This window comes from Gorilla gorilla, chromosome 13 (genome assembly GCF_029281585.2).
Source record: "Gorilla gorilla gorilla isolate KB3781 chromosome 13, NHGRI_mGorGor1-v2.1_pri, whole genome shotgun sequence".
Lineage (NCBI taxonomy): Eukaryota > Metazoa > Chordata > Mammalia > Primates > Hominidae > Gorilla > Gorilla gorilla.
The window spans coordinates 120,119,320-120,147,011 of NC_073237.2; the positions used below are offsets into that span (position 1 = coordinate 120,119,320).

The 27,692-nt window shown below is 38.7% G+C and overlaps 1 protein-coding gene across 15 annotated transcripts in view; it reads right to left on the bottom strand.

Annotated features, from left to right (window-relative positions):
- DENND1A (DENN domain containing 1A) overlaps positions 1-27,692 on the bottom strand; it is a 543,118-nt gene that overhangs the window by 368,785 nt on the left and 146,641 nt on the right. For 11 of the 15 annotated variants that reach the window (XR_010130361.1, XM_031014508.3, XM_031014505.3 and 8 more), the window contains 2 exons: positions 19,701-19,750; positions 7,351-7,470 (listed from right to left, as the gene is read on the bottom strand). Coding sequence is in view for 14 of the 15 variants with exons in the window: in XM_031014508.3 (XP_030870368.2) it covers positions 7,351-7,470; positions 19,701-19,750 (170 nt within the window). In the remaining variant the exon portion in view is untranslated. The remainder of the gene's footprint in view (positions 1-7,350; positions 7,471-19,700; positions 19,751-27,692) is intronic. The other 4 variants (XM_031014509.3, XM_055351869.2, XM_031014506.3 and 1 more) reach the window with 1 other exon arrangement.

The window sequence follows — 27,692 nt, forward strand, 5'->3', positions numbered from 1 at the left end:
TCTTTAAACTGTACAGCTTGTTACTATTGTTGAGTTGTGGCTCCCCAGAGGATTATATATGTTTCTAAGTATGAAGGCATCTGTATGGCAATAAAACATGCAACATTCCCCAACCACTTCATTTTTTTAATTCAGAAAAACTAGTTATAACCTCCCACAAACTGATGTTCTGAAGAGCACCCCATGCCCTGCACCCACACAAGCCTTTCAAAATACTGAGGAACTCAGAAGGGCCCTGGGCCTAGGAAAGAGCAGGCTCCCTGGCCCATCCTCTATGTTCAGCTTCTGACAGATGCCATGTTCTGAGACCCACAGTCGGTGAAATTATCAATCTGCCTTAGCAGTGGGGCCTTCTGCCAACTGACCATCCAGAGAATAACAAGAACAACACAGTACCCAGCTTACTTTTAAGGAGAAGAATTAAAAAGAAATCAAACAGTTCCAGAGAGACAGAAACACTCAAAAGGCAAAGGAAAGTCCTCTGTTAAATGGTATGAAAGACCCAGGTTTCCAGAACGGCATTTAAGGCACTGGGAAGAAAGGCTGATTTCTCCCAGAGGGGCCCCGGCTTTGATGCCCAACTGCCCTCAAACATCAGGCTGTGCATTTTTGTATAGCAGGGTACCCTCGGGCGAGACAACCATAAATAGCTTAAAACAAGAATAGGAGATTCCATCTGTTTCTGGAATATTTCAGCAGCACCTGCTTTCAAGGTAAAAATCTGGGAGCTGTCCCCACAGCCTTCCTCCCCGACTCCCTCCCCCACCTCCCAAACACTTATTTTAAACTAAAGCAGCTAACACACAACCCAAAAGGGCTTCTGCCACCGCACCTGCCTGAGGAAACAGAGTCCTTTGATTTTATTCCTGAACTGTATGTGTTGTTTAAAAACACTGGAACAGTCAGCAAGGGAAGCCAAAGTTCTTAAAGCCAGACTCCTTTATTACTTCTAGCTTCTTTTTTGCTCCGTGGAAATGGAGCTTTTCTGTGTTTCGAGTGAAAATGAATGTAACACAGCTGAGAATGGATGCAATGGTCATTCCAGTCTTGAGATCAGAAAGTGCTCCAGAAGGAAGAAGGTTGTCACTGAACACCACTCAGGTTTAGACTCAAGTCCATATGCCAACTAGCATGGAAGGAGGGATGATCACTATCCTTGTTTTTAAAAGAAAACAAAACAAAACCCCTGTAGTTGAGGTTTGAAAAATCCAGTCTAAATCTGGGTGCTACCTCCAAAGTGACACGCAACATCCCTTCAAACAATAACCAGAAAAACCCAAGCACATTTCACGTTCAAAAAATCACTTTTGCCTTGGTCTAAAAACATCAGCATCTCTAATGTCTACCCGAAACCAGCTGACAGTATTCCATTTGCTACCGGATAAATCTAAAATCTTGAGCACGCCCCACAAGCACTCACAATTGGACCCCAGACTTCCATGGTATCATCTCTTGCTATTGCTCCCTCACTGCATTCTCAGCATCCTTTCATCTTGCTATACCTTTCATTTCTTGCGGCCTTTGTGTATCAGTTCTCACTGCCTAGAGAGCTGTTCTCCCATTTTCCTCCAGGCAAGCCCCCACTCATTCTGCAAGACTCAGTTTAACTGGAACTCATCAGCAACACTTTCCCTTATTCTCAAGTTAGAGATGGGCACTGTCTAATCTGTGACTTTGAAGAACCTTACACATAAATATGTTTTCTTAAAACAAGACTGATCGCATTATGTTTTCATTATTTGTTTACATTTTCCCACCCCAAAGATTGAGCAGTTCCTAAAAGAGTGAGGGTAGCAGAAGTGCAGTGGGAGATGGATATCAAAATCAGAGGTGGTCCATGAACAGTGCACCTAGAAGCACATTAGATTTTATATTTGGTAAATGACAAGAAATACTTTTTTTTTTTCATTTTGTACTACCAAGTTCAGAAAGTTCAGCTCATCAAAATCTTGGATGACTGTGATATCTGAAGAGTTTGCAAATGGAGATCTGGGGCTAGATCTCTGTGTTCATGTTAAGGGACCTTGAGACAAGTGAAGGCCAGAGACCAAGTGTTATGTATTGCCCATTCTGGGTATATACTAGGTACTCAGATACTTTTTAATTGAATAAAAATTTAAAAAGTTAAACTAAAAAAATTTAGACAGCATCTTGAGGAAAAAAGGTTTTCTTTCCAAAATGTATAATAAAAATAGTTTTATTTGGGTGTAAGGACAGTTACTCAAGCTTTCTTAAGAGCTTCAATAAGATCCCAATGGAAGCAGGAGAAAACTGTAGGGCAAATATTTGTGTAGTTCCTTTATAAAAGACAAAAGGTATTTAATTATTGTATGACATATCTCCCCATAACCCTCAAACACAAATTTAAAGCTTTGAACTCTTCTGTTCCTTCTGTTGATCCAGAACTAGAAGTTGGCTAGAAATAGCATCTTTCATTACAGTTTTGGCCTTGATGGAGTATGTGCCATTGGGGCAAATCAAATATCAAGTGCCATAACAAATTTCAATTCTAGGTCACTTTGTTTTATAATATTTAAAGATTTCAGAGGTAAATGCATATATTGCATCAGACTCAGATGGTGCAATATGAAAATGCTAAAATGCTCTCACATCCCTGTGTTTATGATGGAGACTAACTAATCCATAACTACTGTTCTCCTAGCTGGTGTTTTTAATTTAGTATCAACTCCCATCCAGGAACTCATTAAATAATGTGGCAAATCTCAAGGAGGAGTAAAATTCTTCAGTGGCAGGAACTAGTCAACCATGGGAGGAAATAATGCATTTGATTTATAGTGGCATTCGTGTTAATAGGACTTGTTTGGTACGACTAGGTTTCTGCCAAGGTTAGCTGGTAATAAGAGTTCATACCAAAGTTTCTAATGTTTTTTAATAAACATGGGCTTATTTCCCCATTCATTCCTTCATAAAACAAGTACTAGCTAAGTCCTTGTCCTTGAAGAGTTCCCAGACTAGCTGGGAATGTCAGCCATGTGCCAGAATATTCTTCAATAAACTTTGGATGTATTTGTGGGAGGAGAAAAAAACATAAAAATTCCCAGCCTTCATGGAGCTCATGCCCTAGTGGGGAGGAACAGAAAATAAAAAGGAACCTAATAAGTAGGTTATGTTGCATAAAGGGTGTCTAAAAACCTTTCATTGTGAAATTAAGTTTAAATTTTAAAATACAGATGGCTTAACCCTTCATGGACAAAATGTCTATCACTCAATATTGAACCTCCATTGTGAGATTAAAAGGTGCATCTCTTACAACTAGCATGAAATGAGTTTGGTAATGTGAACTACACTTCTTCCAACAACTATTTCTTATTTCCTCTCTGAATTTACGTCCCATGACACCTGTCCTCTCATTCAAAGTCTTTGATGCCCTGCCCTCCCATTCTTGATGCATTTCCCTTTCTCTGATCCCAATGCACACAATATCTTGGATAAGCACTACACTAACTGCTGGAGATACATAGTTAATTAAGATCCAGCCTTTACTCCTGAAGAGTTGACCTTCCAATAGGAGGAAAACAAAGGAGGACCAAGGTTATGAGTGTGTAACTAAAGAATGCAAAGCACGCTGGGTGTGCCAGAGAGGGAATGATTACCTCTACATGGGGAAGGCTACTCTGCAGAGGTGCCTAGGCTGAGTCTCGGAGGATGGGTAAACACGTGAAAGCAGAGACTGTCGAGTGGTTCATATGGACCAGAAAGCATAGAAGTTTGGAATATCAGACAAGGAGGAGGTGAAGCTAAATCCTGGAACCACAGGGGCTACGTCTGCACAGATGCCATAACTGAGAGCTACATCCCTTGAGAAGAAATGGAAAACAAAAGTAGAGGTAGTTTATGAGCAGACTTGAGCCACAGCCCTGGGCACACTGTGAAGGGTGATTGGACTTCAAGGCACAGGTTAACTAAAGAGAAAGTATCGAGGAGACTGAGCAGCAGAAGAGGACAATACAACAATGTAACCTAGACCCAAACTGAGCTCTCATTCTCTTGGCAGACCTCTCCACTCCCCAGTGGATACACCGCCAACCAGTCATCCAGCTTTAACAGTAAACCCTTCCATTTACATGCTAGTCTCAGCCTAGCAATGTTCCCAAACCCAACAGAGGGAAAGTGTCAGTGGGTGTGCCCTTTATTTCCACACAAGCTGGAAAAGATAGCTTCTCTACCCTCATATTAAATACTCATAAAATTCATGTTCCAGAATTCATCTAGGACTCTTTTATTTTTAGCCACAGTCACTATCCTCTGGCACTAGAAAAGCAACAGCAAGAAGACACTATGCCTTGGGATCATTCTGTGTATTAGATACAGCATACTGTATTGTAATCATCCATCTCCCCAGCTAGTCTGGGAACTACTCAAGGACAGTGACTAGCTAATAGTAGGAATTCAATTAAGAACTGACACACAAATGAATGAATTAACCCACCGAATTTTTCTCCATAGTTCTAACCTATTATAACAGATTTAAAAAACACATCAATTGCTGCCATTTTTCATTCTAAAGGATGAAAGCACGAAGACTATTCAACTGGCTTCTCACAAATATGAAATCCATGACCCTACTTGTATAGGCACACAAAGTCACACATCAGAATCAGAGACAAGCAAATTTAAATGTAAATTTTTAAATAAATACTTTTATCAAAATTTGCTGAGTGACAGTGCCAGTTTAGAATATACATATACATACACACACACAGCTTAGAAAGAAACACTGTAACCCAAACATATTATAGAGAAAACCTTTTTGCAAAACTCTAAGAACTCAGTTTAAGCCTCACCACCTTCAAATGAATACATAGTTCACCTTGGACAACACAGGCTTGAGCTGCTGAGGTCCAGTTATACACAGATTTTTTTTTTTTTTTTTTTTTTGAGACAGAGTCTTGCTCTGTCGCCCAGACTGGAGTGAAGTGGCATGATCTCAGCTCACTGCAACCTCCACCTCCTGGGTTCAAGCGATTCTCATGCCTCAGCCACCCAAGTAGTTGGGATTACAGGCACCTGCCACCACTCCGGCTAATTTTTGTATTTTCTTTCTTTCTTTTTTTTTTTTTTTTTTCAGTAGAGATGGGGTTTCGCCATGTGGGCCAGGCTGTTCTTGAACTCCTGACCTCAGGTGATCTGCCCACCTCAGCCTCCCAAACTGTTAGGATTACAGGAGTGAGCCCACATGCCTGGCCAATATGTGGATTTTTTTAAAGTAAAAGTTATACCTTCCTCTCCTGCCTCCCTTCCACCTCTTCCACCTCTGCTACCCCTGAGACAGCAAGACCAACCCCTCCTCTTCTTCCTCGGTGTGAAGATGATGAGGATGAAGGCCTTTATGATGATCCACTTCCACTTAATGAACAGTACATATATTTTCTCTTCCTTATGATTTTCTTAATAACTTTTCCCGTCCTTAATTATTGTAAGAATACAGTATATAAGACACGCAACACAGAAATATGTGTTAGTCAACTGTTTATGTTACAGGTAAGGCTACCAGTAAACAGTAGGCTATGGAATAGTAGTTAAGTTTTTGTGGGTTTTGTGTTGTTTTGTTTTTGAGATGGAGTTTTGCTCTTGTCACTCAAGCTGGAGTACAGTGGCACGATCTTGGCTCACTGCAACCTCCACGTCTCGGATTCAAGCAATTCTCCTGCCTCAGCCTCCCAAGTAGCTGGGATTACAGGCATGTGCCATCACACCCAGCTAATTTTTGTATTTTTTAGTTAGAGACAGGTTTCTCCATGTTGCTCAGGCTGGTCTCGAACTCCTGACCACAGGTGATCCACCCACCTCAGCGTCCCAAAGTGCTAGGATTACAGGCGTGAGCTACCGTGCCCGGCCATAGTTGAGTTTTTGAGGAGTCAAAGTTATATGTGGATTTTCAACTGTGTGAGGGTACCAGTACCCTTAAACCCATATTGTTCAAGGGTCAACTGTATAAATATGCAGTGGCCTGGCCAGGGCTGAAATATAACAGACAAAACTGAAAGAGAAATTTTTCTTTAAAAAGAAAAAGACTGCACTGTTAAATCCAAATGTAAATAATCATTTACATCAAAATCTAATGCTCTGGGCAGGTAATTCTTGGGCCTGGGCTACTAAGGCGTGCTTGAGAACAACAGAACACACAGAATCTCCCAAAGCAGCCTCCTTCCTAAAGCCTCCCCAGCAGTCATCCTCCTGTGCCCAGGTTACAAATGCTATGCTTGGTGCAGAAGAGAGTCGACTTCACTGATTAAAAGCACTAATGATACTAAGATTTGTGTAGAGAAATGCAAATGTATAGCAGTCCAGATTGACAGTTAGTGAGCTTGGGAACTTCCAAAGTCAGCCCCTCCTCCCCTGTGGTGTGAGGGTGTGTGGGTTTGGGGAACAGGGGTCGGTGGGGGAGTCTTTTCTTGATGAGAAGAAGAAAGTGCAGAGACTAGTGCCGCAGAGAGCTACCCTTTCTGGAATCCATAGAGGGTCTGGTCTTTTATTCCCAGGCCCAGGCCCAACCCAAGCCTGGGGGCCCGGGTTTTGTCATGGGCACCTCCTGCTGCCGTGCCCTGGCTGTTCCACACGAGCAGAGAGAGACAGGAGGCAGGCCCCTCTGACACCTACTTAACCAAGGCAGATGGAGAGGGGAGCATGGGGGATGCCTTTACTTCCCCCTCAGGAGGAGCCCAGCAGGAGTCCACAGAGCCAGCAGCTCCAAAATCGGATTTCCACACATCCTCCCACCTCAGAACATGCCTTACCCCTCTGGCAGGAGGAAACAGAGCCTTAAGCCAGTGTGGCTCTGGTGTATGAGGGGCTTTTAGAAGACCTGAAGAAGCCTTCTTACACGATTCTTAATTTTTTCAAACCTCTACAGAGGTAGCCAAAATGGGACATAGTTCTTCATTCACCGACCCAAAGGGGGCAAGGGTGTTACTTTAAGGCGGACACAGTCCGTGTCTGCAAGATGTCCTGAGCTACAGACACATACTTTATTAATAATCTTACATACACAAAATGTCCAAGAGAAAGTCTAACAGGCTAATTTCTGACAGCTCCAGATAACAGCAGAAGGCACTGAAGCCACACTGACTCTCTGGCTTCCACAAACTACTCAGAAGAGATGGTCCCCTTTCCCACCCAAGGGATGTGATACAAATAAATAAATACAATTATCTGCAGAACTTACAGTGCAAGAACAACACTGTGAAGTCCTTCTCCCCAAATGCAGTGACTTGTGGGAAACAGATAGGAAAATGAAATGAACAGCTGGAAGATTTAATTATGGAAGAGCAATGCAGAAGCTGACATTGCTTCAGAGAACAAGCCAACAGCCCAAGCCTTCTCCCTTACCTTAAGATACAGAAGCAGCTCTTCGCTCCTGAAGATAAGCGGCAGAACCCGAATCTCTGTTTGCTGTCAATGTCAGTGAGCACGAACGTGAAGTTCTGGCCAACTTGGCTAACTGTGAGGCTGCAGCAAAGGCAGAACAAAGGGGAAAGTGAATGTGCAGTAAGTTTCTTGATAAAGTATCTAATCACAATGAGTCGTTGAACTTATAACATTTCCTCTCTCAGTGGAACTCTTAAAATTTACACATTTCAAGGGAACAGACTGTAAGCTAGTTTAAAAAAAAAAAAAAAAAAAAAAAAAAGACAGCTGGCAGCCTATTCTAGTGACCACCTCAGAAATCAAATAATCAGAGCTATCATACCTTCTCCTTACTGAGTTCAGTCTCTGAGGCAGCTCTGTTCGTCAGCCCATCAATTCCGAAAGGTGCCCTCTATTAACCTCATTTTGCTGATGAAGAAATAGTCTAGAGAGGCATTGCCTAAGGTCAGCTGATCAGTGGCAAAAAGCTGGATTTTAACCCTCGCACTGATTCCACAGGCCACTCTACCAGCTTGCTGCTAACAATCCTCACCTGAGAACTTCCCTAGTTCAGAAAATAAGAGTGCTTGCCAGAGCAAAAGATAAATGTTACTATGTGCCAGCCACAAAGTTAGACATATGCGTAGACCATCTCCCTGACTCTCAGGACAACCATGGAATTTAGAGGATGTTCCCATTTTACAGAAAAGGAAACTAAGGACCAGAATACATCCTTAGTAACTGAATCACGTTCACACAGCTACAAAGAGGAGGAGCTGAAATTGAAACTGGAAAGAAAAGAGGGCAAGCTTAGGTGTTACTTTCCTAAATTCCTATATCTTTCATAATTTCTGAATTTATGAGAAACATATTTCCTATTTTAGAGGACAGAAATAACCAAAATGTCTAGCATTGCACGGTGTTTTCTAAGAAATGGAAACAACATTTTAAAGAAAGACATTAAAGGAAAAAAGCTAAAAATATATCAATACAAAAATTTAAAAACCACACATAAACGCAACATTAAAATATCTATTTTTAAAAAGTTTAAAAACAATACTAATCAGATTACAGAAACTCTTTGTTTTGTTTTTCTGTTTTGAGATGTAGTCTCGCTCTGTTGCCAGGCTGGAGTGCAGTGGTGTGATCTCAGCTCACTGCAACCTCCACCTCCCGGGTTCACACAATTCTCCTGCCTCAGCCTCCCGAGTACCTGGAACTACAGGTGCCCGCCACCATGCCCGGCTAATTTTTTTATATTTTGAGTAGAGACGGGGTTTCTCCATGTTAGCCAGAATGGTCTTGATCTCCTGACCTCGTGATCCACCTGCCTCGGCCTCCCAAAGTGCTGGGATTACAGGCGTGAGCCACCGCGCCCGGCCAAACTCTTTTTTTAAAGTTGTAAAATGTCTAAAAATCCAGTTTTTAAAATCAGTTTACCAGTTAGCTTGGATTTCATTCCATTTTAAAAATTTAAACATCCCGCTTCCGTCACAGTTATGGCGGCTAAGGCTACCACCTACTTGCCCAGCTGTTGCTGCTAGAGCTTGTAGACAAATGCATAGGCTCAAGAATTCACATTGTGGTGAAGAGTAATTAAGAAATTGTGGGTACTCTTCTAGGAGTTGATGACTTTGTCAATATGGACTAGAAGAGGTCACTGAGTTTGAAATCACACCAGAAGGAAGAAGTATTATTGTTGTTATTATTATTACTCTTACTTTGAGTCACAGTCTTGTTCTGTCACCCAGGCTGGGGTACAGTGGCACAATATTGGCTCACTGCAACCTCTGCCTCCCGGGTTCAAGTGATTCTCATGTCTCAGACTCCTGAGTAGCTGGAATTTCAAGCGTGCACCAACACGCCCAGCTAATTTTTGCATTTTTAGTAGACAGAAGGTTTTGCCATGTTGGCCAGGCTGGTCTCAAACTCCTGGCCTCAAGTGATCCGCTTGCCTCAGCCTCTCAAAGTGCTGGGATTACCGCCTGGCCAGGAAGAAGTATAATTAAATTAGAGCAGATTTTGCTAAGTGGAAATAATATAACAATGCTGGTTCCTGTCAGAGAAGAACCTGAAGAGTGAATGGGTTTCCCTACCTTATGCTAGATTCAGTTTTGTCTTATAATGGCAACAAAATAGAATTTGCTTTTTACCTTTAAATGCTTAGATCCCATAAAGCTAAATTTTGCATTAAAGGGAAATCCTTTGAAGATGTATATCCATTTTTGTAAGTTACAGTAATTATCTCAGAAAAAGAAGAAAAGAGTTTTTTCTCTGAAGATTAAAATAAAGGTATTTTTGGGTAAAAAATCCAAATTCTAATACATGAATTTATATTAACGTAATATGCTAGAATTCAACACTGAGTTATTCAAAGGAACTCATCAACTCATATTGTATTTTACAAAGTGTATTCAAATTGGTAAAATAGTCAAATCTATGCTATCAATTATTACTTTATAAATTATCAGAAGAAATTTAAAAATCATGGTTTACCAAGCTTTTTCCAAAGGTAGAATTCTTATTGAGTCTTTGGATATGATATGAATAAAGTTTTCAAAGATAGGGTAGACTTTCTAAAACTCCCTTATACAGCCACATAAATAATTAAAATTAAAGGAATTTTCAAGGTATTCCAATACAAAGGTCAATGGACTCTGCCTGGTCATATTTAAGGAGACAACTCCATCTCTTAGAGGGTGGTTAGAGAGTACAAGAAAACAATTCAGAAAGAAAAAGTGTTCCACTCTCCTTATTTAACTAGGAAGGTGAACAAAAACAAGGTGGCAATTTAAAAGCACCGTGGTCATAAAGCAGGTGTAAGTAATGCTATCCCTCCACCTTACACAGCCAGGAGAAGAAACACATTTCTATAAAAGTTATAGGGCCGTCAAGGGGACACCAAACGCTACCTTCCTATGCCTGTTATGTTTTATCTATAAAGCTTGGATACTGTGTTACTATGGTGATTTAATACTATGTTTTAAAGGGGGATTATATGATTAATTTTAACAAGGTTGAGAACTGAAGATGTGTGAGAAACAGCATTCTAGCTCACATAATTAAAGTGATTGGGGAGAAAAGTGGGCCTCAGTGGGGGAGGGGAAATCCTGTTTTATTAAAATATTTAAAGCAACAGGTCTGGATGAGTGCAAGTTACAAATAAGGTTGTGCTTTTAAGAAACACTACTACGTGATCATACAAAATATGATTGTTCAGTGTTTTAACTCAGGTTTTGATTTCACTTCTAGAATGTTTAAAATGAATACTAAGTATCATCCTAGAAAGGAAGGGTATTGATAGGACTGGATGAAAAGAAAACACCCAGGATTCTCCAGGAAAAAGACAGAGAATGAATGCACCTGACTTGTGAATTATGTGTCATTAATTTCCTACTCTCTTTTTACTCCTATTAAAAATGCTGGAAATGTGTTTAGCTACCCTACAGGCTCAGAGAAAGAATCATTACTCATTTACCTGGTTCAAATCCCAACTCAATCACTGACTAAATGTAGCAAGTTACTTAAAACCTTTAAGCACCTGAGTTTCTTCACCTGGAATAACAATGAGACACTACCATCCAACCCAAAGGATGTTTTGAGAATAAATGGAAAAGAATTTAGTATAAAGGCCAGTCCAGAGTAGGAACAATTAAAAAGAGGGACGCAAGCTGTTGCCAACTGTGAAAACTAAAACTCACATTAAAAACCAGGCCTTTGCTTAGAATCTTCCTGATTCAGCTTTATAATATCTGTGAGTAGAGGAAGAAGTCTGCTTTCTTTTCTCTCTTGCCTGTTGCATATTTTTCAGGAAAGGCTAGTCCTCTGGGTGACCAAGTGACTGATGCTTGCCTTACAGTGAAAAAGATTCTTTTTGGGGTGCCACAGCTTACAAGGAGGTACTTTTTCTCAATTGATTCCCTTTTTTAATTCCTGGTAGGGTGAAGTAGAAGTCAACAAAAGCCCAAAACCAGTAGGCTCTAAAAGATTGTTTCCTTGGACAATTTCCAATAAACTAAAGGTCTGGCAAGGGAAGTCAAACAGGTTAACTTAAAAGGGTTCTGAATCTCCAAGGAATTTATCATTCTCTCTCTCCTACTTGCTGGGGTAGTCTATGGGAGTGTTCACTATTTCTCCATAAAAATGACCTTGGGGAAAGGGTCTGCTTCCTTAAAGTCTGCAGTTTGAGTTTACCTCAGCATCCATAATTTCCAAAGGAATCAGAGATTTCAGGATGAGGGAAGCTAGGAGAAACCATCTCACCCAATTCTCATGTTTCACAGATGAGAAAACTGATATTTAGGGTTTACTTTCATTTTGTTTTCCAAGGTTATCAGGACTAGGACAAAAATCCAAGCCAACTTCTGGTTCAAAGTCCTTTCCATTCTGCCACGCTGCACTAAACACAATGAAAATCCTCCCTGGGAAGCTTTCAACTCGGTTTAAGGAACTAAGGTATGCGAGGAATTCAGATAGTTGTCTTAACAAAAAACCATATTTTTCACTAAGCTAGGGAGACCACATTTGAAGATCTCCAGAAATAAACCCAGGAGACCAGGGCCAAGACCAGCCTTAGCTGTGCTTCTTGTAGCTTCCCGTGCCTAGGTGAATATGAAAAACAAGGGAGAAAAGCAATAGCTATTCAAGCCACAGACCTAAACCTTCATGCTGCCTTTTAAATGCCTATCAGCCATTCAGGGCCTCTCCAGTAGCATTTTGCTTAATCTTGAAGTTGTTTACAGGGCCAGTGCATGAATGGTATGAAGCATGAGGATGGACAGTTTGATTCTAGTCTCCCAGTGAGAAACAAACTTTTACATGTGAGCTTCACTTTAAGTTTCATTATCCATTTTGCAAATTGAGCTACAACTACACTGGGCACTGTAACAAGTGCTGGATATACGACACTGAACAATATAGGCAGGGCCCCTGCCTTTGCAGGCTTTCTGTCTAGATAGAGACAAGTAATAAACAAGTATACCACAAAACATACAGCTTGTAATAGTGATATTACAAAACCAAAGAAGAAACGAAGATAGAGGAAAACGGAAGGGAAGGAAAGGCCCTACTGAGATAATGTGGTCAGAGGTAGCTTCTCAGGGATGGCAACAATATTGACCAAAGGATGAAATGGAGCAGCCACTCAAGAAACAGGGCACTGGGTTGTTTCAGGCAGAGAAAAGAACTAGGCAGAGATTCCGGGGACTGGAAAGAGCTAGTTATGATGAAGGAACCAAAAGGACAGGAGTCCTGCTAATGCACAGGAGATAAAGGGGAAAGTGGCATCACACTAAGCTGCTAGATAAAGCAAGCTCCAGATCACACAGAGAGTCCCACAGGTCATGGTAAAGAATTCAGATTTTTTTTTTTTTGGCAGTGGGGGTAGGCAATAGAATGCCACTGAATGATTTTGATCAAGAGAAAAACACAGTCTGGTTTTATAGCTTCAAATATTTCAACTGACTTACACAGAGAGCAGTTTGGAAGAAGGTGTAAGTAGGAGTAGAGAAAATAATCTGGAAGTGATTGCAGTAGTCCAGGTGAGACTGGATGGTGGCTTAACTCATGTAGGGAGAGTAGAGATGGAGAGGGATGGATAGTTCAAGTTATAGTTAGCAGATATGAATGACAGGCTTGCAGATGGACTGGGAATTGGGGAGCAAAAAGGCAGAATATTACCATTTGAAGATAGGAAAGACTAACAAGTTTGGGGGAAGATCCAAGAGTTCCATTTGGGATATGTTAAGTCTGAGAAGCCTGTAAAACATCTAAATAGAAATGTCAAGTACAGAGTTGAATACACTAGTTAGGAAATCAGAGGAAACGTTTGGATTGAAACTATAAATTTGGAAGTCATCTACACACAGATGGTATTTAACACCATGGTAAAGACTGGGATCACTTAGGGAGGGAGTTCAGAGAAACAAAAGAGGATCCAGGACTAATTTATAGAAACACCAATTTAGAAGATGGGTGGAGAAGAGACCAAAGAAAGGAGAATAGCCAGCAGAACAAACAAGAGGGAGTGGTCAACTGTATTGATGCATCAAAGACGAGAAGAAGAAAAAACAATGTCTACTGAATTAAGCAATATGGAGGTTTTAGATGACCTCGATAAAAACAGCTCTAGTTGAATGACAGAAGCAGAAGACAAGCTGAAGAAGGCTGAAGGATAAGTTGAAGTATGTAGATAACTCGTTCAAAAAATAGAGAATCAGAAAGCAACTGAGTGGTGGTTATTATTTTTAGGATGAATACCAGAACTTGCTTTTAAGCTGTTGGAAATGATTCAGCAGAGGCAGAGATGTATGATGCAGGACAGAAGAGAAAACATTAAGGCCTGGACCTTACATCAGAATCCCAGACATGTTACTCAGCAGTTATGTGGGCATAGACAAGTTACTATACTTCTCTGATCTCATCTGTAAATCATCAGAATAATCACATCACTTTGCAGAGTGGTTGCAGATTAGAGATAATGTATACAAGATAACTAGCATATAGTAGGTACATGACAAAAATGATCATCACTACTGTTATACAATTATAAAATTCAAGAGATGGAACTGAAGCATTTTGTCTCCCTCTATTTATTATAGCTTACCGACAATTATCTGTTGTCCATGGCAGGGCACCTAACAGACACTTTTCCTTTCCTTCAGTGCGTATGAGGCATGAGGCAGGAATGAAGCTTCATCAAACTACCACATCTCCCAGCCTTTAGTTCCGTAAGCCTCAAAGCTTCCTTCCACAAACACACCTTACATCTGCCTAGGCCTCAAGTTTCTCACCTTCCCTGCTCAAAGATCCAAGTGGTGAGAATGACATGGACCCAAAATATGAAGGGACCAACAGTAAGTGACACACTTTGAGACAGAACGCAATGCCTACCTGCTGGAGAAACTCACCAGACAATTCTAAGAGCAGAGCTCTGTCCATTCCCTCTACATGAGCCTGACAAAGTCAACATGAAGCATAACTGCAGAATTTAAAAGTATCAAAAGCAGAAGGAACAGGAGAGATCGATGGAATCCAATCCCCTCATTTTATCCATGAAGAAATGAAGAACCTCAGGGGAGAAGTCACTTGCCTCACAGCACAGAGCAGGGCAGTGGTAAAACCAAAACTAAAACTCAGATCTCCTGCTTGCTGCCCACAACAGTCTGTCCACTAAGGCCCAACTGTTTCGTTGTCATCAACGCTGTAGAAAATAATCATGGGGCACAGCTGAACCTATAGTGTATGCTAAACCAAGGGACTTCATGGGCCCAGTGGGTTCAGGTTTAAAAAGGAGAGCAGGGTGAATCTGCAGAGGAGAGGTCTGGGAAGATAAGATGTTAATACACTGGTCCTATGTCTGTGTGGGTTTCATTTTCTTCTTTCTCTCAATTTCCTACTTCTCTACAATAAATATATATTGCTTTATTGCTTTTGAAATAAAACTGTTTGTTAGGTTACTTATGCTGTGATGGATCTTATGGAGGCAGTATGGTAAAACAGGGAAAGTATGGTGGAGTTGGAGGTCAGACAAATGAGGGTTCTGCAAGCAGCTATACCACTAACTGGTAGTGAGACCTTGGGTAGTTATCAAGCCTATCTGAGCCTCTGTTTCCTCCTGTGTGGCATGAGGATAATGGTAACCTTACAAATTTGTAATCTTTTATTACAGGAAAAGAACATAGGGCAATGCCCGGCACAAAACAGATACCCAATAAAATGGTAAGTAGCATTTGAGCCACATTTGCATCTGGGGTTACATCCTGACCATTAAATGATGCCTCTGGCCCTGAAAAGATTATTTCATTGCATTTGACTATCCTGTCAGTTGTGTGTGCCAGTATAATTTACAGGAAAATGGAATGGTAGCTGACTTTCAGGGTTCTGAAAGAGGATAAACACAAAAATGGAAGAGAATAGCTTTTCCATCATCCAATGCATGTCTCAAGTGCTTTGAGTAACTGAAGCTGGTTGTCAGCTATCAAGGGCAAGCAAGTAGCAAACATGATATGGAATGGTACAAGTCTTTTTTTTTTATTTTATTTTTTTATTATTTTTTATTTTTTTATTATACTTTAAGTTTTAGGGTACATGTGCACATTGTGCAGGTTAGTTACATATGTATACATGTGCCATGCTGGTGCGCTGCACCCACTAACTCGTCATCTAGCATTAGGTATATCTCCCAATGCTATCCCTCCCCCCTCCCCCCACCCCACAACAGTCCCCAGAGTGTGATATTCCCCTTCCTGTGTCCATGTGATCTCATTGTTCAATTCCCACCTATGAGTGAGAATATGCGGTGTTTGGTTTTTTGTTCTTGCGATAGTTTACTGAGAATGATGGTTTCCAATTTCATCCATGTCCCTACAAAGGACATGAACTCATCATTTTTTATGGCGGCATAGTATTCCATGGTGTATATGTGCCACATTTTCTTAATCTAGTCTATCATTGTTGGACATTTGGGTTGGTTCCAAGTCTTTGCTATTGTGAATAATGCCGCAGTAAACATACGTGTGCATGTGTCTTTATAGCAGCATGATTTATAGTCCTTTGGGTACAAGTCTTTTTTTAAGAGACTATTTTTATTAGTAATAATGAGTTTTTGAGATTGATACAGGAATCTCAACACTGACACTTCACTACTCCCTCTCACCAACAGCTTCACGTACACTGTAGGGTAGAAATAACTCTGGATTAGGAATAGAGTACCAGTGCCTTTCCTGGCCCTGTAAATTATATAGTTGTGACCATAAGCAAGTCATTTCACCTGTGTGGATCATGGTTTTCCTTCTACAAAATGGGGAGTTTGAACCAGATGAATTTCAGTTTTAAAATCCTGTGGTCTTGTTTCCACACATTTTCAAGGCCTCCTGTGGCCAGAGCCCAGGTTCTCACAGTCACCCTCTCCCCAGCAAGCTCCATCTGCTCTGGCTGAACAAGCTCTAGGCTCACTCGGGGCTTCTCCTCTGCTTTGCTTTTCAGTGCTGATGGGGTGTTAGGCTCTCCCTCCCACTTGCCCACTTCTTGCTGTCCTGGCAGACTCAATACAAGTCTCCCCCACCATAAGAAGTTTTCTCTGACCATTTTGGTCTTCTCTAACCTCACTATCCTTTGGGTCGATCCTGTTTAAAATGTCTTTATAATTCCTGGGCTAGACTGGGAGGGCAGGGCTCCAAGTCTGAGACCATTTCCGTTATCCCCCATATTACCCAAAACAATGCTCTACATCCTGAGCCTTCCTTTGCTCTTTTGTAAAAAAGATACCACCATCTATCTCCTAGAGCTTCTAGGAAGAATAAATGAGACAGTGATGTGGCAGCATCCAGCACTTTGACTAGAATCGATAAGGAAATCAAACCTCGTTTCCTTCCACTCCTTCTTCTCTATATATTTGGTGACTGGTCTTCCCTGCAAGGTGGTCTACTGAAACGTATTTGTCTGGGAGATGGAAATCTAGGTTGTGCTCAGAGAACCTTGGGCAAGTCCCAATTTCTCTGCAGCTTAGAATTTTGTTCAAATGAAGATAATAGCACCTGCTCTTATCTCTTATGATAGGAGGATAAAATGAGATAATATATGAGGAAGCACATTCTTTTGAAAAGCTACTGGCTTTATTATTTTTCCTAAGTCCTAGTTTCAAAAAGAAAAATCTTAAAACAACACACGAGACAGCAAGATGTCAATGTTAACGGGTGATTTGATGATGACTGTGAAAATCCCCCTCTTGATATAGACTAGAAATGTCAGAAACTTTTATGACTGTTCCTTGGGGTAGAAAAGCACAGATCCTGAAAAGATCAGGAAGCTTTCTTTTTTGAATGCAATCACCTGGGGCATTACTTGTCTCCCAGGCTGGCATATTTTCTAAGTCAAACAATATCATAAACACATCTAGGGGACTTTATGGGCCTCAGAATCTGGGGATATCCATTTGACAGTGCTAACTGCAAACTAATAAAAAAAGTAAGACATTGAAACCTTTATATTTTTTACAAATGAACTTTATTCATTATTATTATCTCTTCTGTATTAAAGTATACCAAGGTTAGAGGTGGGGGAACAGAAAGAAAATATATAGTCCCCACATAAAATGATTTTTTGGTATCAATAAAAGTTATCAACACCCATAGGGTATGTAATATAATACAATGTAAGAAAGAACTATTGTACATGGTAAGGAATGAAATATTCAAAAAGAAACATTTCTGTCCTCAAATCCTTTTGTAAAAAAGAAAAAAAAAGGAACATGATTAGGGGAACATAATTTGGAGAGAAGGATTCCGGAAGAAAAACATATTTCTAACAACAACAAAAAGGCATCAGATATTTTTGGTAACAAAAAAGATTTTAGAATTATCACTTAAGGACTCTGCTTTTCTTCCATTTCAGAATGTAATCACCCAGACAGGTAGGTAAGTAGAACTGTGTGTGTGGTATACATCTAAGAAAAAGAAATATGAATCAGTGTGCGTATGTGTGTATGCACACACACACCTGCACATGTGTGTTGGTGGGGAAGACAGAGGTTTAATCTCTATGCATTTCTTCTAACATTAGTAAACATGAATAGGATTACTCTAAAATATTTTCTCTTGCTCACTTCCTTAAGCATTTAACAAAGTCAATTAAGAAACACCTATCCAAAACAAATCACCACTCTAACAAGAAGTCATGTAAAAATGTATTCTCTTATTTTTCTTTATTAAACACCTAACTGCATTTATAAAACATTTCAGTTTTATTACTTTTTATAAATATGTCTTTGCCGTAATTTGTCATACATTTTATAAGTGGCTGGAGGAGGTTTCATGCATTGCTAATTCATACATATGAATGTGAAGTTTGCATTAAATATCTCTAAACAAAACCCTACTTCCTTGCTATTTTTAGGAGGAATAGGCTAAAGAAGAGACAAGAGGACTCTCATTACAAAGACTGACCCTCTTAGAATTAAGGCTATTCTTTTTTGAGCATCAACCTGCTACTGAAATATTCCTGGTACCAGGATTTACAAGGTCTGAGTCTGGAAATACTATAATGGTTGATTGGCTTAAGAAAAAATAAAATGTTAGAACCAGGGAGAGCAGTGATTAGAAGTGGCTGGCAACATTCCAGAGTTGCTTTTTAGTACCTTTTAAACTCCTTTGGCTACCAATTCTCATCTCATACCATTTTTAGGTTTATGCCAAATAAACCAGGACAGTGGTATTACAATGTGTAGAAAAGATGCAAACAGCATACTACCCACATATACTCTAAATCACTGAAATCTTACAGGCTTTGCCTTGTTTGGGTACACTAAAATACATGATAGAATCTTCCTGAAGATAAGCACAAATTTTATAGCTTTCTTGGACCATATTATGGCATTTCTTACCTACAATGTTATTTTCTACAACCTTTCTGTCAATAAAAGTGGGTTTGTTAAGATGTAATGTATGTACAGTTTCATAGTTCAAATTTCCATTAAGAGAAAACTGAAGAGACAACAATCAAATGGGCAAATAAATGAACGTAAAAAACTAATGCTTCAACTGTAATGAAAAAGAGTAGACATTTTTTGAAAATAAAATAATTGTTATTTTATTAATATAGTTAATACATTAGTTTTATAAAGTAAAAAAAAAAAGCTCCTCTAAAATTCTTATCATTAACCAGTGGCTCGTTAAAAAGAAAAAAAAAACCTCAGACTATTTTAATTGTCTTAGAGTTCTCATATTTGTACCTATCTAAGAAACAGTTTATCACAATGTAAATACTAAGGAAATGTTTAGGTGGTTTTGTACTTTTAATCTCAAAATCTATAGAAAATTCTCTTTTTCCCAGAGATACCATTCTTAGCCACTTAAACAAAATATAAAATACTATTTAGCAATATTCCCTGCTGAATACTTTTAAACAAGATAGGGCTAGGCTGATTTAAATTATAAGTTGAAGTCTAGGAAAAACAAAGTCTATATAATACAAAACGTTGGAATCAAGTAATATTACTTGTTTAAGCCAAATATATTCATATTTAAATAACAATTAAATAGCAAGAGATTAAATACCAACCATTCTTAATCACAGTTTGTCTGATAACAAAATCAAAAATTTAATGCCATACAAAATACATCTCACAAACTAACCAATGCAAAGCTCTAAGCTTTAAACTTTTTGACAGTGTCAATAAAAACCCCAGGAAGGGAGAATATTGCAACTCTCCTTGGAACACAGGTATCTTAAATCATGGTTAAACAGACAGAATGTTAAGAATTGTATGGTTTTTATTTTCTATAGCAGGTTTATTGACACTTTTTTTCTAGTAAAGTTTGAAAATCTGACACTACCTGTCCACATAGAAGGGGAAACAAAACTTGGTCAAAGTCTGTAGAACTTCCTGTGGAGAGAAAGAGAGATAATTTATACATCTAATGGGACCAGTAAATCTAACATTAACCACAGCACACAATCTAGCAACTTTACCCTAAAGAAAGAGAAGACAGATGAAGAAATATGGGCTTTATCAATTACATGGGAGGAGTACCAGGCAGTCAATCATGAGAAATAATAAACATGATCAGACTTCATTAAAAATGAAAAATTAATCAAGAATCACACATGGGCAAGCAGCAGGAGCCATGCAGGAAAGCTCTGAAGGGAGGGAGACGGTTGGGTTGCTGAGTGTTAACACCCCTCCAGGGAACATCTCCAGCCTGACCATATGGATCAGAGTGAATAACACCGAGCCACATGGGTTTGGCCTGGCAGGGCCGCTGTTGCTGGCACCGTTTTTGCCTGTTACCTAGGAACAGAGGGGGCCGGGATTAGACAACGCTTCCCAACATCAATAGGCCAAATCACAGCAGAATCGAAAGCCAACTTGAAGATAATTGTCCCTGAACACTGTCAGCTACATTTTTTAGAGTTTAAAACTTCATTTACTTACTTTACAAAGAAGTTGCCATTTTGGGCATACATTTATTTTGGAACCAAACTGTAACAGTTTTAAGTATATACTATTCTTATTGAAATATCACCATAATTGAACATACTCACCTAATTTTAATGTATTAAAATCTAAAGCAAACTACCAGTTTAAATGTCTTTTTTAAAAAATACATATATAGGTACATAAAGCCAAGCACATTATTCAGGATTAGGGTACACAAAGTAAGGTGACATTTTAACAACTTATTCATAGAAGACAATCTTCTTACATTACCACAGAAAAAAACAGTACATGACACACAATAAACAGTGGTGTATAACTTTCCCTAAAAGACACATTTCATATATATAGCACATATACACACAGCTAACCACATAGACAGGTAGTTAGTTATTATTTCCTTCACAGAATTTTCCTTAGCTTAACTTAATTTAACTGCAGACTTGGACAGCCCACGGTTGGTGCTTATCATAAGTTCATAGACCAATGTTATAAATTTTAAAAAAGTATTCCTTTCATGCATTTGATTTGCTTTTTAACTATTAAAAAAATCCCAACTTCAAGACAAAATGAAGAACACATTTTTCAGTCATTGAGAAGCTGGTTCAAATTAAAACAAACCTGCCCATTGCAAACCCTAATCCAAGTGATAAATTAAAGATCAGCTTACAAACGTAGCACTTTTCTAACCAATAATAATGAATTATCAATGCTAACTGAATTGATGCTTCTCGCTTCATTTATTTTTAAAACCAGTTCTATCATTCAAGAAATAAACCACATCAATCTAATAACCCACTCAATGAAGCAGAAAGCACATTGACTTGCTCTGCCAGAGCATGTTCCGCCTACATAATTCAATTGAGCATATCCTATTTTTTAACATCATCTTGGACTGGTACTATGTATATCACAGCACTGCTAAGGCATGTCATGAAATAATGTAATTAATGAATAGGAAACTAAGAAGTGAAAAAGAGTGGATGAGAACACCTCAGCATATCCTAAGAAACATTACTTATATATTAGTTAACTTTATAATGTGGCATTCAGGCATATATATTGTTTATAAACTAATCATGCTTAGATAAACTGCAATAGGTAATACACAATCAGAACAAAGGCAATTTTTCAGTGCATAATGTTATTATCAGGCAAAGATAGGAAAACAGATCACATAAAACATTTAATGCCTGCCGTGCTAATTATAAAGTATACTATAATTCACATACACAAAACCCTTATGATTTACACACACACAAATTCCTTACAAATTTCCTTCCACTTCAAGTTTTGAATAGTAACAGAAAGCATCTCTTAACTTCAGTATATGAAACAGCCATTCTTTAAAACTCAGTATTCAGTGCTCACTCATTGCCAATCTCAGCTACAAAGAAAGCTATCTTTTACCCCTCAAAAGTTACAGGTGCAGAAAGCACTTCTCTACTCTATGCTGGAGTTGTGCTGGCAAAAGGCCTCAAAGATTTTTGAAAGAAAGGACCCCCATGGCTATGAGAAGGCATTGTGCTTTACAGCAGAGTCAAAGGAATCTAATATGCCCAACTTATTACTCACTACAATATAGAAACTTCTTACCACTCTCTAATGTCAAGAGTAATAACCAACCTTGAACTTGTCTGTCAGATAATATTAGAACAAATATCAAAATACCCAATGTAGACTGAGTGTAACCACCCACCAGCTTTCCTTTTTATCTAAGCAAACAGCAGTAAATCTAATTAAGCAATAGGATGGGGGGAGGGGAGGGGGAAAGGGAATATAGGCAATGTAGGCACATGTTGGTACATTACAATATGTTCCTTCATGTTTGTGATATTACAAGAGCTTGATATTCCAATTTAAGTCAAACAAGATGGTGGTGTGCTGTCAGAAGAAAAAACAAAAATGAGCATCTACTCTGTGTTCTGCATATTCACATATTATCGCAATCGGAACTGAGGTATCTACTTCTTAATTTGAGAAGGGGAGGACAGGAAGAGGGAGGGAAAAACGAGCAATGTTCTCTGTAAATAAAAACTGCAATAAACCAATTTAATAAACCAATTAAATAAACCCATTTTCTTAATACTGATGTTTTCCTTACACATAAACATTCATGCCTTATCATCTTTTCCCAAAGAAAAATAAAATTATTCGAATATGAAAAGTAACACTCTCTGAGAGTGGGGGCTTTAAAATCCTGATTTAAATATATTTTGAGTACCACATTCATGGCAGTGTCCCACAGTCTTTCAATATTAACTTTATTGGGACAACAGTCATTAACCAGTTACCAACCCCTTTTTCTCTCTAGAACTTGTGTCTTTGGCTAGGGCACTTTCTTTGTAGAAGGTAATTTTCTTGTTCTCTTTCCCGTTTCTCTTGCCTACACAAGCTCTTTTAGACAACCAGCCTCGGTTGCAACTTCAACTACTGCCACATAAATCGGATCTTGGGGATGCAGCACAGCTGATGAAATGTAAATGACCTCATTGCTAAGGCAGGGGGTGGGGAGGACTGTGTGCCAGCTCTCCAGATCAATTCCCAAGTTTATATTTTCACAAATCTTTTTCTGTACAGTTTGATTTTTTAACATTTTAATGAGCAAAAAAGTGAATCTATAGTAGCCAGTCACCACAGTTAAAGTGCAGGGCATGAACTAGATCCCAGGAGGAAACCAGTCCACCATGTCACCACTGGCTTTAGGACATTCGCCACCTGGTTCCATGTCCCCAGGTTCCAACTCTTTTCATAATCAAAACACTGCTGACATTATAAACCCCAGACGGGTTTTCTAAAATCCCTCCCAATCAATATATCCAACACATAACTTATTGGAGACAACACTGAGCTCATTGATTAAGCTGAGTTCAGTAGCAAAGTTTTCAAAATAAATGAGACAAGAATACAGCATTCAACCCCTTTGTGTCACCAGACAATTTATGAAATAGGCAATTTCCAAAAGGGCTTTTCTTCCTAACAAAATATATGATACTTCATGTGGGAAGAAATAAGAGCAGAGGGGGCAGGGAGGAAGTGTGTTAGAGAGGCAGTTGCACAAATCTTTCAGTTATGCATACATGAAGCAGCAGATTGCATAGTGTAATAGAAAAGTAACATCTACAAAGCTCTGCCCACAAGAGACACCAAGCCTCAGAGTATGAACCAAAATATGAAATTAACACACCTAACGCTGGATACACTTGCAAATGAAATTCAGAAATGAACTCAAGATTCATTTCAGTCTACTTTGGATTCACTTCATCCAATTCTAATTCTCATCCGGTCAGAAGGCCCGAATTTACTCCAATCTGGAGAAATTAGATTACATTCTGTTGATACTGAGCCTAAGAACCCAGTAAAGTTTTAAATGTATAATATTATCCATTATAGAATCCTATCTGGAAGCAAAATCTCGAAGACCAAATTCAATGAAGTTAACTGGGATTATTAATGAGAAGGCTAGACTAATTCACCCTGACCTTGGGGTGCTAGGTAGGGGGCTATAGGAAATCCTGCAACGACCAACATTCCAGATGTCAAATACTTTGTTTTCATTGCTTCATTGAAACTTATAAACAAAAATTAGCTTTATTTGGCAGATGAAAACAACTGACAGTCAGACACAGACATACACACCCCATAAATAAATGCCATCTGAAAGATAAAAGTGCAGAGTGATTATAGTGTCCACTGGAGTTACAGAATGCAGGGAGATGAGGCATATTTGCAATAGTTCAAAGGGAAAAACATGGTGCAGGAAAACATTTAAATAAAGAGAAGAGATAGCTTGAATAAATGAATGTATTTTAAAATATGTAAAGCCACAATTAGCCTCTTTGTGGCTTGCTGAAAGCCGATATAGCAGTTGATAATTTACCTTTGTCCAAAAACGAGAGTGAAAGATGAAGGGGAAGGGAAACCATGGGAGAACATTTCCTGGGTTTCTTATATCTAATTTATTTGTTCATTTCAAAATGTAGGTGTGTGATGAAAAGATCAGTGGAGCTCACATTCCTAAAATACTCCCTATGTTTAATTTTTTTTTAATACCATAAGGGAAATGCTGACCCTCTAAGTCCTGCAATTGCAAGCAGTGCCACTGACTTGAAAGAAAAGCCTGATTGATGATCTTAAAACTCAAGCTGAAAGTTAAAAACAGAACACACACAAAATCCAAACATACAAAAAAGCTAACAAAATTTCTACCTTAAGCCATTTCAAGTTAAAACCAGGGGCTCCCAGTGAAAGCTCACAAAGGTTTTAAATGCTTATGATTAAGAAGGGTAAAGCAGTTGTTCCTGGAAGCTTAATTAGCACCAAGTTCAAGAATGTTGATCAGAAGTTTCCTAAATGTGAACACAGGAAATAAAATTTTTCTCCTTCACTATAAGTGTCAAATTAAATCTAAGATCCATAGTATAATTACAACCAAATTTTTATTTTTTTTCAGTGGGAAAAAGAAGCCTGGAATAAGGGGTTTTACAGAAAGGCCTTTCAACACCCAAACATAAAAGCCGGGTCAAATTTCTAACATGCTGCTCAAATGCTACAGAGTCTGCTTCCTTTCTTTGGTACATTTCAATATTTACCCCTAGTTTACTTTCTATAAACTTCAGTTAATTGAGTCATATACATGTTATAATTATGCAATTTTATATGTAATACCTAATATGCAGTATTAATGTTGTAATTCAAAGATAAAATTATAATAAATTCATCATACTCTATACACATGTTTCATATAAACTGTGTATCTAAATTATCAAGGACATTAAGTGCAGAAGAAGGCTTTCAACAGTGAAAGAGACCCCTCTGAAACCACTTTATACACCTTCATGACCTTTGAAGTCTGAAGCAAAAATACTCCATCTTATTTTTAAAACTTTTTAACAAAATTACTTTATCCTTTCGCATCCTCCTCTTTCTCAAACTTAGCTAAAACAAAGTTGTTCCATAATCATGATATTATATAACATCCTCTATTCCAAGATTCCTTTTATTAATTTTAAATCTTACACAGAGTGGTTGAAAATGAGAGCTATATTTATAAGGTCAGCATGAAATGCCAATAAAATTCTTCACACATGCTCCAAATACTGTACTTCCAAGATGAACAAATGATTTGGTTATGATCTCTTACAATTAGCATTCAGTGGCTAATCAGAATTCAGTGGTAATTCCTTGGACTTAATATGATTACTCTAAAATAGTTTCTCTTGCTCATTTCCTTAAGCATTTAAATTCCTGTTATCTGAACATTTATGTTATCAATATTTCTGAAAGGAAGTGGGGAGGAGGGGACACAAGTCAGAACATACCAAAGGAATAGGGGTCCCAACAGTAAAACTGCAAACATGATTTCATTGAAGAGGCAACTTGCCCTTAGGAAGATACTATTTTAAAAGAAAAGGGAAAAAAAAAAGAGCACTGATAGAAATACTATTTTGTAAGCATATTAAAAGCTGTCAGCTTTTAAATATTTTAAATGCACACAAAAATGTGCACAGATGGACAACTTTTCTGCTCACATTAGTCTAGAGAAAAATCTTTCATTATCAAGCTCAAAGTCCTTGAATTTTTTAAACTTAATTGTGCCTCTATTTCTTAGAATTCACACCCCAAGGCCAAAGCTTTCCTGCCACCAGGCCTTCAAATCTGACTTGGACATTACACGGGAGGAGGCTCCAAGCCTCCCTGAGGTCTCACTCCTTTTACAACACACGAAAAAGCAGTCGATAATGGGCCCATGCTGAATTCGCTGCTCTCCACGTCTCCTCTTGGGACACAAGCCTAGCAGATGTGATAAAAACTGTGTCAGAGAAGTGGCTCTAGTTTGTGCCTTAATGACAACTTAAACCTCTAAACCAATACAACCAAAGGACTAACAGAACTGGCTGTTACCTCTCTCTCCTGCCAATCTTCAAATATCCCTGAACTAAATTAGCACCTCTACCCACAACTTCCCCTGCCACCCCACAAAATCCATTCTAATTTTAAAAGATAAATGAATTCAGCAAACACCCGTCGGTGGCATAAGTGTCTGGGCGCTGTGTATGTGTGTCCTATAATTAAGCCCTAACACATACTTCATGTAGTTTATATTTTCTCAAGGTATGATTGAGCATTCAGATATCTTAAAGGACTGCCTGGTAAATTCCCTCTGATCACCACCCCAGTAACCGTATTAACGCATACAACTGGTAGAGTTACAGTTTCCAAAAAGTACCTAAAGGTCTAAAAATTATTTTTAAATATGTTCAAACATAGGGAAGAAAAGTGATATACTGAGTTATTGAAACATTCTAATTATTAAAATTTATACAGGATAATTTTTTAAACCATGGGTGGCTATACTTTTAACCTGTAAGAATGCTTTGTCTTACCTTATGATATGGTACCAAAAAATAGATTTAAATGTGTACTTCCGATAACATTTTCTAAATTCTATAATTCAGCCTTCAGATGATAGGTCTTTTTACTCAGAATCTTGAAAGCCTATTCAGTCACAATTGCATACCCACTTAATCAGCAATCATTGTTCTGGGATGCAGGACTCTGTTGTCAAGACAAGCATCAAAACCTTAAAAAAATTTTTTTTCAGAACTGGCATAAGAAAAAAGTGATCTTTGTCAGACAAGGACAAATTTATGCAAATCTTTTATAAACATTCACAAACATTTATTTAGCTTTTGAAATGTTGGCCTCATTTGAGAGCATGAAAATGAGGGGGAAGTAGGAAAACGCAAAGGACAGCTTAGAAGCTGGCACGCTACATAAATATTCAGAAGGAAGATTATAGGATTCATGTTAGGCTGTCTTAGGCTTCTCCAAAGTCCACACAGAATAGCAAAGAACAAAACTAACGAGAAGTACAGCAGATGTTAGACAATGCATCAGCCTCTTTTCCTCTCTCACTTGGCTATACTTGGACGCTTTTATATTTTCTTTCAATATGGTTAGGTCATTCAAGGATTCTCCTATAGACTCTGTATTGTGGCTACAGATCTATAAGCTGAAGGTCTGTCAGCTTTCCAAAAGTTTCCAATGAAAAGGCATTATGCAAATTCTACCTCTCTTACCCTCTTTCAGGGGGGAAAAAGGCCTCCAGTATGCAGTCATTGGAGTATTGGAAGCCCCAGCCTTCATTTCTGTATAGCTGTGTTTGCCTCAGGGCCACGCTGCTTGTTTTGACAGTGGATCCCCCTAGATAGTTGGGATTAGTCGAGCTTGTTTAGATAAACTTGAAATCAAGGCCTTCTCTAGGTAGACAGCTAGATGTAGCTACCGAGTTTCCAGCTGCCTCTTCCTTTCATCCCAAAACAACTGCAGATTCACAGTAGCTATCACAGCCACAGGCTATGTCACATCCATAAGTACAAAATTAAAG